Source organism: Mangifera indica, chromosome 19, assembly GCF_011075055.1.
Source record: "Mangifera indica cultivar Alphonso chromosome 19, CATAS_Mindica_2.1, whole genome shotgun sequence".
Classification (NCBI taxonomy): Eukaryota; Viridiplantae; Streptophyta; class Magnoliopsida; order Sapindales; family Anacardiaceae; genus Mangifera; species Mangifera indica.
Genome location: NC_058155.1, coordinates 7765117 through 7776431, shown reverse-complemented (window position 1 = coordinate 7776431; position 11315 = coordinate 7765117). Strand labels below are relative to the sequence as shown.

The following is an 11315-nucleotide window of genomic DNA, read 5'->3' as shown; positions in this document are numbered from 1 at the left end:
ATATTTTATTATCAAAATAGAAAGATTATCTTGAAGATAGATTACTTAGAAGATTACGAGGTATAAATGATTACTATGTTTGATAAAATTTGGTAGGTATAAATAATTATTGTGTTTGGTTAAAGATAATAAAAGATTACTAATAAATTATTTTACTTAAATGCCCTTAAATATAATTATTTTTAAATATTTTTTATATTATTTGTTATATTAATTAAAAATAAATTTATTTTTATCTCAAAAAATTAATAAATTATAATATAATTATAGGTATTTTAAATTATCTCAGTAATCTTTAAATACCTAATGTGAAAGTGATAATCAGATTACCACTTATATAACCAAGATAATTTTAAAGACGCTAACCACACACTCCCTTCAAGTTTAAAAAAAAAATATTAAATATCAGCTAACTATTTAAAATTTCTAAAGAAATTGAACTCTAGGGTATATTGATTTCCTCCTCTTATTTAAATGTCAATTTTTGCTGAAAGAGTGCATTTCAGGGCTCCACTCTTGGTCATCCTCCGAAAAATTCGATAGGCTCAATTCCCAAAACGAAGAACTTGGCCGTCATTTAAGGTAATACATGTAACTTTCTGATTTAAATTAGTTCCTTTTTTTGGTTATTCTTATTCATTTGGTTGTCTGAATCTCTGGTTAACACAAAACATGATTCAAAACGTGGATTCTTGTATAGTTTTCCGTAACACTGGCAATTTTTTCATTATGTGTATAGCAGATTTTACTTTTTTAATTTTTCAATTTTGTTTCGTATTAACTGTGCTCTCACATTTCCATAGTCATGAATAAATATAAGAGCTTTTTTAAGAGGTTTACACTTCGTTTTATCGGCATATGGATTTTGGAAATTTGTTTTGTTTACTGTATATTTGCTCGCTTTTAGTATTCTATTTTATGAGATGTTTTCTTTTTTCCCTTTTATATTTATCTAGTTTTATAAGGGTATCTGAGGAATGGATGATTTATTATATATGACCAGTGGGTTGCAATGCAATTTAATGGATTGATAGCCTATTCTATGGATTTTTACTGCTTGGTTGTGTTCTATCTTCTACAACAGTTTCAGATATCAATCTAAGTTATGTTGTTATACTCTTATATTCATTGAATATGTGTGTTGCTTCCTAGGTACAATTAAGTTGAGGGCAGAACTTGTGAGCTTGAGAGGAAATGATAATTGAGGCACTAGACTTACATTGCTGAATATATGGGATTCAGGCTTTAATTTCTATTGGGAAGCTTTCCTGTTAATGCTTGGGGATTTTTATTTATTTATTTTTTTTGCCATAGCATCTTTTAATTGTTTATTATATAGTCTTTTTAATCAAATTTAGAGAATTTTTTAGGTGGATGCATTAGTTTCAATCATGATGTTTGAATTTCTTTTGTTTTCCATGTTCAGATAAATTGTAGTACTCAGTTTGCTACAACAACATGATCAAAGTTTACAATCTTCAGAGCAAATATATATCAGGATGTATTTGGTTAATCAGGAGATATTCCAGTGAGCCAAAAACAGAGATTGCAGATGCTGCAAAATGTATTAGTAAAGTACTGCTATCTTCTCCACCCATAGTCCTTGACACTGCCCTTGATCAAAGTGGCATTAGGGTATCACCCAAAATGGTTGAAGATATCCTCAATAAATTTGCGAATGCTGTTATGTTGGCATATCGTTTCTTTAAATGGGCTGAAAAGCAACAGAGCTATGAGCACAGTATTCGGGCTTACCACACTATGATTGAATCTCTGGCCAAGACAAGGCAGTACCAGATCATGTGGGATCTTGTGAATGCTATGAGGAACAAGAGAATGCTAAATGTTGAGACATTTTGCATTATTATGAGAAAGTATGCTAGGGCTCAAAAGGTGGAGGAAGCACTTTATACATTTAATATGATGGGAAAATATGATGTGCCCCCAAATTTAGCAGCATTCAATGGCCTATTAAGTGCTTTATGCAAGTCTAAGAATGTGAGGAAGGCTCAGGAGATATTTGAAAGCATGAAGGATCGTTTCATTCCTGACTCGAAAACTTATAGTATACTTATTGAGGGATGGGGAAAGGCTCCAAATCTGCCCAAGGCAAGAGAAATATTCAGAGAAATGGTTGACATGGGTTGCAATCCTGATATAGTGACCTACGGTATAATGGTTGACATTCTTTGCAAGGCAGGGAGGGTTGATGAAGCTCTCGGGATTGTCAAGGGAATGGATTCTAGGATTTGTCAGCCAACGTCTTTCATTTATAGTGTTCTGGTCCATACATATGGGGTAGAGAACAGGATTGAGGATGCTGTTGATACATTCATTGAAATGGAAAGGAATGGAATTCAGGCTGATGTTGCGGTGTATAATGCCTTGATTGGTGCTTTCTGTAAAGCAAACAAATTCAAAAATGTTGACAGGGTTTTGAATGAGATGGAATGCAAGGGTGTGCCATGTAATTCAAGGACATGCAATATAATTCTGAATGGCCTGATAGGTCGTGGAGAAACTGATGAGGCTTATAAGGTATTCCGGAGGATGATAAAGGTGTGTGAGCCAGATTCAGATACATACACAATGATGATAAAAATGTTTTGTGAGAGGGATGAATTAAAGAGAGCTTTTAAAGTGTGGAAATTCATGAAGTTGAAGCAGTTCATCCCTAGCATGCATACCTTTTCGGTACTTATAAATGGATTATGTGACAGAAGAAATGTCACTGAAGCTTGTGTCTTATTTGAAGATATGATAGAAAAAGGAATCCGGCCTTCTAGTGCAACTTTTGGGAGGTTAAGACAATTACTTTTGAAGGAAGGTAGAGATGATGTTCTTGAATTTCTTCAGGAGAAAATGAATCTCCTGGCAAAGGAGCCTTTATGTGATTGAGGAACCATTTCTGGTTGAGCTAGAAGCTGCTGGCGATCGGTGATCCAGAATAGGAGCTCTGTAATCAAAATGCCTGGATTTTATTAAGAGCAAAGGCCAATCTTTTCAGGTCTCTTTTCTTCCCTTCACTCTTGTAGTTATAGTTTACTGGTTAACTGTAATTGGCAGTGCTTTTTTCGTGGATAAGAGTAATATCATCAAATGCAGTGTAGTTTTCAACTCCATTGTCTTTTGCCAAAACTCTACAGATAATCCAAAAGGGAAATAAACAAAGAATTAATTGTTTTAGATATCTGATTTATTTTAGTCCTAGATTGTTGAATGATAAAGTCTGTTGTAAGATATGGAGGAACTGACTTCCAGTTTGAAATTTACGGTTGCATTTGAGGCAATTTTATTTAATTTAGATAGAAGTAAATATTTATGTGGAACGTCTGGGAGACTTTGTTTTTCCAACAGTGACATGTTTTTGCAGGTCCAACCAAAGAAAGTGGAGGTTAAACCAAAGAGAACGAATGTGAAAATCCAGCAGCAGATGCCCAGTCAATTATATTTTCAGGTACAGCTTGACAGCCCAGTCGTTGTTCCTTGACCATGGTTACACACAGAAGCAAGAGGTGCATTTGGCCTGTAAGATTAAATTTACAGTTATATATGTGGACATGTTAACATGTTTACCGTAGATTTGAGAGTAGTTTGGAAGAGGGAAATTATTTTGCTTGTCTGATGAGGGATTTTCCTCCAAACATTAGCAATGTATTGAAAATTTCAAACCGAAATGATTTAATAAAAATTCCATTTCCAGGACAGATTTCTATGTTCAGTCTTTCATTTTATCATCAATCTGGACTTTACACTGATGCCATCTATCTATCAATCATCAGGCATCAAGACACCACAAATAACAGGAAACAAACAAGACGGGCAAAATTAAGGGCCTGAAAAATATTAGAATTCAAATTCAAATTTCCTTCAAAATGTTAATAAAAAAAAGATGTTCCAGCCGCGTTTGATATAGATAATTAGGGGCCAATAACTGCAAAAAAGAAATATTATATCTCGGTAGGAGTATTCTATAATTTTCATTTCAAGAAACGTCTTCTAGATCTCAAAAGTGTTTATGAATGGTAGATTAAATGACTTTCTAATCAGCGGATGTTCATACTAATAAGATAAAAGATCTTTTTCAGTGTCGCTTTGTTTTCGATTCACTTCTAGCAAGGATCAACCCTGAAAGCTTGTTGACCTCGTAAAGAAGTACAGCTGAGAACAAGAAACTGCATTGGGATTTAGGAGTAAGATCAGTGTCGTGAGCACATATGTTTACGGCACTAGATGTCAATTTGACAGTTTTACAATAAAAAGCATAATTAATATTATCTAATTTGTACCAAGTTGTGATGCACACTCGATGGACAGTGCTTGCAGCAATCAGAGCAATTGCTCCAGCTATCATAACTGCAAGAAAAACATTAAACAAAAAAGAATCATTCAAGTTATTTCTGTAACTACAAATATTACATCAAAGGAACAGTGCAATGTGCATGAACTACACTACACAGACTACATCTTAATTTGAATTATGATGTTGCGAGAACTGTGGATAAGTTTTCGAGTTAAGCAGTTAAGAATACAAAGAAATCAATGTGATGGTAAAGTTCCTATCCTCCTTTTGCTACTGAACATCAATATCCTTATACAGAGGCAACATGAGGGTGACCTGCAAGCTAACATGGGAAGACAGACAAAAATTTCAATTGCAAGGCTTTTATGTCTAAGATTTTCCAGTTAATTTAGGAGTCAGTTGTTCGCTATCCTCCTTGGCAAATGGGACCAAACTTAGAGGCAACAGATAAGCAAGGTAAATTGACATATAATCTTCCAGTACTTCAAGACTTGTCAAGAGGGTTAAATAGAAAAACCCAAGCTGTGCACCCAATTTCTTCTCAACTAAAGAGTTACAAAAGATGTGTACAGTAATTCAAGAAATGCATGCCTGACAAGCAAAGAACTGACAGTGGAATGCATCGACTGAGATCATAAAAAAGTAAACATACATGCTGCAGTATTTGAAATGGTGGTTCACATATGCAGAGACTATCATGGGATATGCATGAATTGCACGGAGGAACTGCAACAGTGGTTAAATCACAAGGCAGGGGCAGAAATGTTCACAAACATCCCACACTATTATCACGTAGAACACAGTAAAATATGCAGAATATTTGAGAAGCCCCTTCTAAGTGCATTCTCTTGGACTTCACTCAACGGGGGAAGAAAAGCATAATAAAATACATAAATTAGGTGCACTCACCAGCACCCCATCCAGTCTTCATGCCACATGTTTCCTGGAAATTACCAATGAACTGCAAAAACAACCAAGCTCGTGCATATTAACAATGGATAATGAAGCTATACAAGTTGCTTAATCAAACTGCAAAATTGGTATGCAAATCTAAACTTGCAGACTAATGGGACACTACAAGAATGTCAGCCAATTATATAAACATAAATCCAGTTATACAGAACTAGGGCAAGGAAAAGACACATGGGAGAAACAAATATCCATTTGTGGGAGTGCATATTAATAACCAGATTCCAGTCAATCACGAAAATGTGAGATACTGATGTCTTTAAATACAGAGACCTGATATTAAATGTGCATGCTTCATGAACTTAGCAACCAGAAAAATAGTACATTTGAGCTACATAAGATGGTCAAAGTACACAGCATTTTTCTTGACCACAAGATAGAAGAAAAAGGAATATTACAAGCAAGAGGGGGGGATCTCACAAAGAATAATCATCTCAAATGAAATTTAGTTTTTGTCCCCATTCAGAGAAATTTAAAATTCATGGAGATTTGCAGTCTATAACACATAAAGAGACTTTAGACTATGAATCAAAAGACACATTTATATTTGAAGAACAACTTTGGATACATCCCCTGGATGTAGACTAACCCCTTTCTCTATGAACACATTTCTTATTAATCAATGAAGAAATGAATATAATATTAACAGTATGACTAGTGAGACAATATTCATCTTAGTTGCATTATGACATGATTATAATTTTTTAAAAGAATATAGTGAACATACAAAAACAGAACTTTGAAAAAATAACAATAATCATGTATGAGATGAGATTCCCGTAACTTACAGTTAATGACACAAGAAATAGTAGAGAACTGATGAAGCCTCCAACTATGGTAAATAACTCAGTTGATGCCAACTTGCCTCGGTACACCTCCTGAAGAGACAGAATCACAACAAACAAAAGAAATGAATATAGCATTGAACTCCCTGCACCAGCCATTGCCTGCAGAATCAGTGATAAGAGCATCAAATAGACAATCAACCACTCAACCGCTTGAAATGTCAAAACATAAAAAAGAAATTCACGATGGTAATGTCAAAACCACTTAAACTGAAAAATCAAACAAAATAACATGTTTAGGTGACTTATTTCAAAGTGAACTATGTTCATATAAAATACTGATAATAGAAAAAAAAAAAAAATACTTGACATGGAATCGCAGCATATAAGAAACAATAAGTCCTTCAAGCACAAATATTCAGTTGAAACCTTATCTTTTGTTCAGTTCTACTTCAAGTGCATCAAGGAAACTAACTTCCATAAAATAAACTTTTAGCATGAGCATGGCCTCTACTGGTGTAGATTCATTAAGAATAGGAGCGGAACTAGCCCATATGAGGGTAGACTGAGGCCCACCTTAAATCTAAAAAAAAAATATAGTATAGCCTAGGCCCACCCTTATCTTGCATCCTATAGGCTGCAACAGCCCGCTTCTCCATTCAAAATCTTATTAAAGCCTATCCCTAAAAAAATGATCTCTGTGATTTGCGATTTGCCCTGCCAATGTGATCTGTAAACTGTTTCTGATTTGTGATGGTTAGAGTTTTTACATTACCGATTATGCTTAAGACTGCTTGTAATTTGATCTTAATGTAAAAATTATTGGGAAGGAGTTTAATAAAAATCATAGAGAATTTTAAATTCATCCCTTTGTTGTTCTTAATGAAAAAGTATTGAAAATCACAAATGAACTATTACAAGCATTACAAAGAAAAGATCAAGATCTTCCTAATACCATATAGTTAGTACAAATATCAAATGACCAATTGTATAAAATGAGAAATGAAGACACTTGCTTCAATATTTTATTGATAGAAATTTATGATCCATGCAAAAATAATGACATATCAATTTCAGAGAACAGGAAAGATAATATGGGATGGACAAAAGATGGCATTGTGCCAATACTGAATAAACATCATTTTGACGTTGCATTGATCTATATAGTGCTAGAAAACAATCAAGAAAAACTCATTAATTGTTTGATTAAGTAAATATGAGATTGCTTTAGTGTGTGATATCTCTTGATCTAAGTAACTTTTTTGTTGCATTTAAAAAAGATAATTTGCAAAGTTCAATTCTTCTAATTTTCTTGAACATTGATATTTGGTGGCTCTATTATCATCTTGAAAACCTTTATGAGGATATTAAAATTAATGTCAATTTCACTCATATCAAAAGGGTTGTCAACCTTGCTAAAATAATGGTTGTGTTTAAGAAAGATGTTGCATATGAAAACATTTTTAATTTATTAAGTTTAGAATTGATTTTGTTCATGGCCACTGCAATAGTTGAATGGGTGTTCTCTGCGAAGAATGTTATGAAGATTAATTTGCAAAAGCAAATGGGCAACAATTGGATGAATGAATGTTTGGTGGTTTACAGTGATAGAAAAGTTTTCACTACAATTGGCAATGAAGATAGCATTGAACATTTTCAAGTGTTAACAAAACAAAAAGTCATGTTATAGGCAAGTTTAACTCTAATTTATAATGTTTGTATTGTTGAACTTTATGTGTTTCATTTCATTCAAGTGGCCAAGAGTTTGCTTTAACTAAGTTAAATTGGTTATGTGATACTTTGTTGAAAACAAATTGTCAATTTTATATCTTTTCTAACTTGGGAATAATCTACTAACGAAAATAAAGTTTATATCATCTTGTTAATGTTTATGTGAGTTCATATGCTGCTTTCTATGTAAGTTTGTAGTTACCAAATCTGTTTGGTAGTGTTTTTAAGTTTTCACTCGTTGTTGGCAAAATGACTATTAGAACATAAAAGAATTATTTGTGTTGAAAGTAATTTCATTATCTCATTTGTATAACAATTAGAAAATCATCATTTGTGAAATAGCAGAACTTAGTATTTGACTGAATGTTGCTCTAAAGCAACATATGCATTGATTGGTAAACAATAACAGAGCTGCAGAGGCTCCTCCTTGCCAAAAATCCTTGTTCCACCACTGATTCAAAACACATAATAACTGGTATGAAGCACAATTTTGCATATAGAAATCAATTTTTATGGTTAAGTAAAAAATATCGTTAGTGACAAAAAAGTCTTCAGAAGATTTCTTTATGCAGAGACTCACGTTAAAGAAGCATCTCTCTAGCATAGTGAGAATCTCAATCCAGAGAGAACCTTCCATTTTGAAGTTGCAGACAGACACATTGGCAGTTAACCCAGAATGATATTTACCGATTTCATATTAGGAACCACAAAAGAACACGAAATGGTCAAAGTGATCTTGAAAAAGTCACATTACATTTATTTCCTAATAAGCGCACAATTGATCCATTCATAACATAACAAAATCTACCGCGAAATGGTTTAAAGCATGACTCAATCACACAAAAAGACATCGAAAAAGATTAAAGTTACTTTAGCTGCAGCCTCAATTGAAGTCCATGGATGAGCTCAGTTGAGGGCAGATCAAAAAGCAATATAAATCATAACAAGATGCAAAAGATTTAAAATTTATCCACTAACAACTACATTTTCTCGGAAACAAAACAGAAAAATGGTCCAAAAGCATACCTTCAAGACCCTAGACTCCCGATCTCGATACCTTTCAGTGATACGCCAATTCTATGAGCAATGTGAGACTTGTGACTCAGACACACTGCCAACCACTATGCTAAAGGGTAGACTCGTTAATAATTTTAAAAAGAGGAGTAAAATTATAAGACAAAATTAAAAATACCATTTGCTGTTGCTCATGCAACGATGTCGTTTTATAGTCTGTAACGCCTTGTACTGGTACACTCCCCCCCTTCTCAGCTAGAAGATGGAAGTGCCCGAGTGTCCGGTGTGCTTACAATCATTGACAGCGAGTACACAATTCCACTCTTACTCATGTGCGGCCACACATCTGCAAGAGCCGCCTGTTGAACCTTCCACTCAAGTACGCACACTTGGACTTCATCCCTCGTTCTTGGTCTTATGAGTTCGACCCTCTCCAGAAAGAGTATATTCTCTCCCACAATGCCGTTTTGGCTGCATAGAAGTCTGGAGAAGACGATGGTTTGTGTTTCGGTTGTTCAAGTCAAAGTCAAATGGTGAGTCTTGTTAAGGTTGGTTCTTTGTTGTCTGATGATGATTATGTGTTCTTTGTTGTTATGCTGTGAGAGTGATCAAGTGGTTGAGTGGTATGAGATGCCAAAATCTGAGAGAGAGCAGAGTTGGTTCAATATGCGAACCAGAGAAGTTCAAGAGGAGTAAGAAACAATTTCGTTTTTTATTACTTGTATATTTGATCTTTACATGCAATGACTTTATATACTGTAAATTACAATCTATCTTCGGTAACATAATATTTGTACAATCTGCTCATCAATATAAACATGATTTATAGGGATGTGATAGTTAATTATCTGGGATATGATATGGATTCTAATTTGCTTGATTTCTGGGATATGATTTGCATGATTTCCAGGGATGTGGATGTGATTCTGATTTCTAATACTCCCCCTCAAGCTGGTGGTTTGTAGATGTCATAAACTTCAAGCTTGTGTAAGAGATAAAAAAGTTGTCTTGATCCTAGAGGTTTGGTGAATATGTCAGCCAACTGTTCTGTGGTTCGAATGTGGTAAGGTTTTATTAAGCCTTCCTGTATCTTGTCTCTTACAAAATGACAGTCGATTTCTATATGCTTAGTTCTTTCATGGAAGATTGGATTGGTAGAGATATCTTTTGCTGCCTTATTGTCACAGTAGAGTTCAACTGGTTCTGAGATTATCACGCCCAAATCCTCTAATAGACCACGAATCCATATTATTTCACAAGTAGTTTTTGCCATTGCCCGATATTCTGCGTCAGCTGAAGAGAGAGAGACAGTAGATTGCTTCTTTGTTTTCCATGAGATAAGAGAATCCCCAAGTTTTACACAGAAACCTATTAGTGATTTCCTTGTGATGGGACATGTACCCCAGTCTGAGTCGCAGTAAGCCGTTACTTTCAGTTTTTTATCTCGAGGGAATAATGACCCTAGACCTGGACATCCTTTTAGGTATTTAATCACTTTTAAGGCTGCATCCATGTGAGACTGCTTTGGTGCATGCATGAATTGACTAAGGATCTGAACTGCATAACTAATGTTTGGTCTGGTCATTGTGAGATAGATTAGTCGTCCCACTAGTCGTTGATATTCGAGATGATCCTGTAGTGGCGAGTCTTCTGCTGTTTCACTGTTATGATCATACTCTTGACTAGTGAGTTTGACATTTTGTTCTACTGGGATTGTACTTGGTTTGCAAGCAGATAATCCAGTGTCTGCTATTAATTCCAAGGCATATTTCCTTTGACTGAGGACGATTCCATCTGCAGATCGAGCAATTTCAATCCCCAAAAAATATTTTGGAGATCCCAAATCTTTTATCCTGAATGACTTATGGAGGTGAGTTTTCAGCTCTTCTATGGCAATTGTGTCATTCCCAGTTATGAGGATATCATCGACATAAACCACTAGGCATATGAATGATTTTCCTTGTCTTTTTGTGAACAAGGCATAATCATGTCTTGACTGTTTGAAACCCAACTTGATCAATGCTTCTGTAATTTTGGTGTTCCATTGTCGGGACGCTTGTTTCAGGCCATACAAGGACTTTCGCAGTCAACATACCAGATTCTCCCCCTGTCTGCAAATTCTTGGTGGAACTTTCATATAGATTTCTTCATCTAAGTCCCTATAAAGAAAAGCATTGTGAACGTCCATCTGATGAAGAGACCAATCATGAGAGACTGCAATGACAAGGAGTGTGCGAACTGTAACATGTTTGATGACAGGCGAAAAAGTCTCTTGGTAATCAAGTCCTTCCTGTTGAGTGAACCCTTTTGCAACCAATCGAGCTTTATACCATTCAATGGAGTCATCACCCCAGTGTTTTATCTTGAAGACCCATTTGCAACCGATGGATTTTCTATGAGATGGTCGTGGTACTAAGTCCCAGGTTTTATTGAGATATAGAGTTTCTAACTCTTCTGCCATTGCCTGACGCCACTGAGGTATTTGAACTGTTTCTGAATATGAGTTAGGCTCT

At 34.8% G+C, this 11315-nt stretch overlaps 2 protein-coding genes across 2 annotated transcripts; one reads left to right on the top strand and one right to left on the bottom strand.

Moving 5' to 3' along the window:
* The first annotated feature begins 435 nt into the window (after positions 1–435).
* LOC123203359 (pentatricopeptide repeat-containing protein At1g77360, mitochondrial-like) lies at positions 436–3707 on the top strand. The gene is made up of 3 exons (XM_044619701.1): positions 436–582; positions 1427–3007; positions 3374–3707. The coding sequence occupies exon 2, from the start codon at positions 1459–1461 to the stop codon at positions 2896–2898; it is 1440 nt and encodes a 479-aa protein (XP_044475636.1). The 5' UTR covers positions 436–582; positions 1427–1458; the 3' UTR covers positions 2899–3007; positions 3374–3707.
* Positions 3708–3844: 137 nt separating this feature from the next.
* Positions 3845–8950, bottom strand: LOC123203360 (keratinocyte-associated protein 2-like). Its single transcript, XM_044619702.1, has 5 exons — positions 8815–8950; positions 6061–6219; positions 5213–5264; positions 4290–4356; positions 3845–4175 (listed from the first exon to the last, which is right to left on the bottom strand). The coding sequence occupies exons 2-5, from the start codon at positions 6214–6216 to the stop codon at positions 4085–4087; spliced, it is 366 nt and encodes a 121-aa protein (XP_044475637.1). The 5' UTR covers positions 6217–6219; positions 8815–8950; the 3' UTR covers positions 3845–4084.
* Between the last annotated feature and the right edge of the window lie 2365 nt (positions 8951–11315).

Excerpts from the sequence above, each read along its gene's own strand:
- LOC123203359 (XM_044619701.1), top strand. The coding sequence starts at position 1,459 with ATGATCAAAGTTTACAATCTTCAGAGCAAATATATATCAGGATGTATT.
- LOC123203360 (XM_044619702.1), bottom strand. The coding sequence starts at position 6,216 with ATGGCTGGTGCAGGGAGTTCAATGCTATATTCATTTCTTTTGTTTGTT. Across the intron at positions 4,357-5,212 it reads GAAGACTGGATGGGGTGCTG|TTATGATAGCTGGAGCAATT; the intron begins GTGAGTGCACCT and ends TTTTTCTTGCAG. Across the intron at positions 4,176-4,289 it reads CGAGTGTGCATCACAACTTG|TTTCTTGTTCTCAGCTGTAC; the intron begins GTACAAATTAGA and ends ATCCCAATGCAG.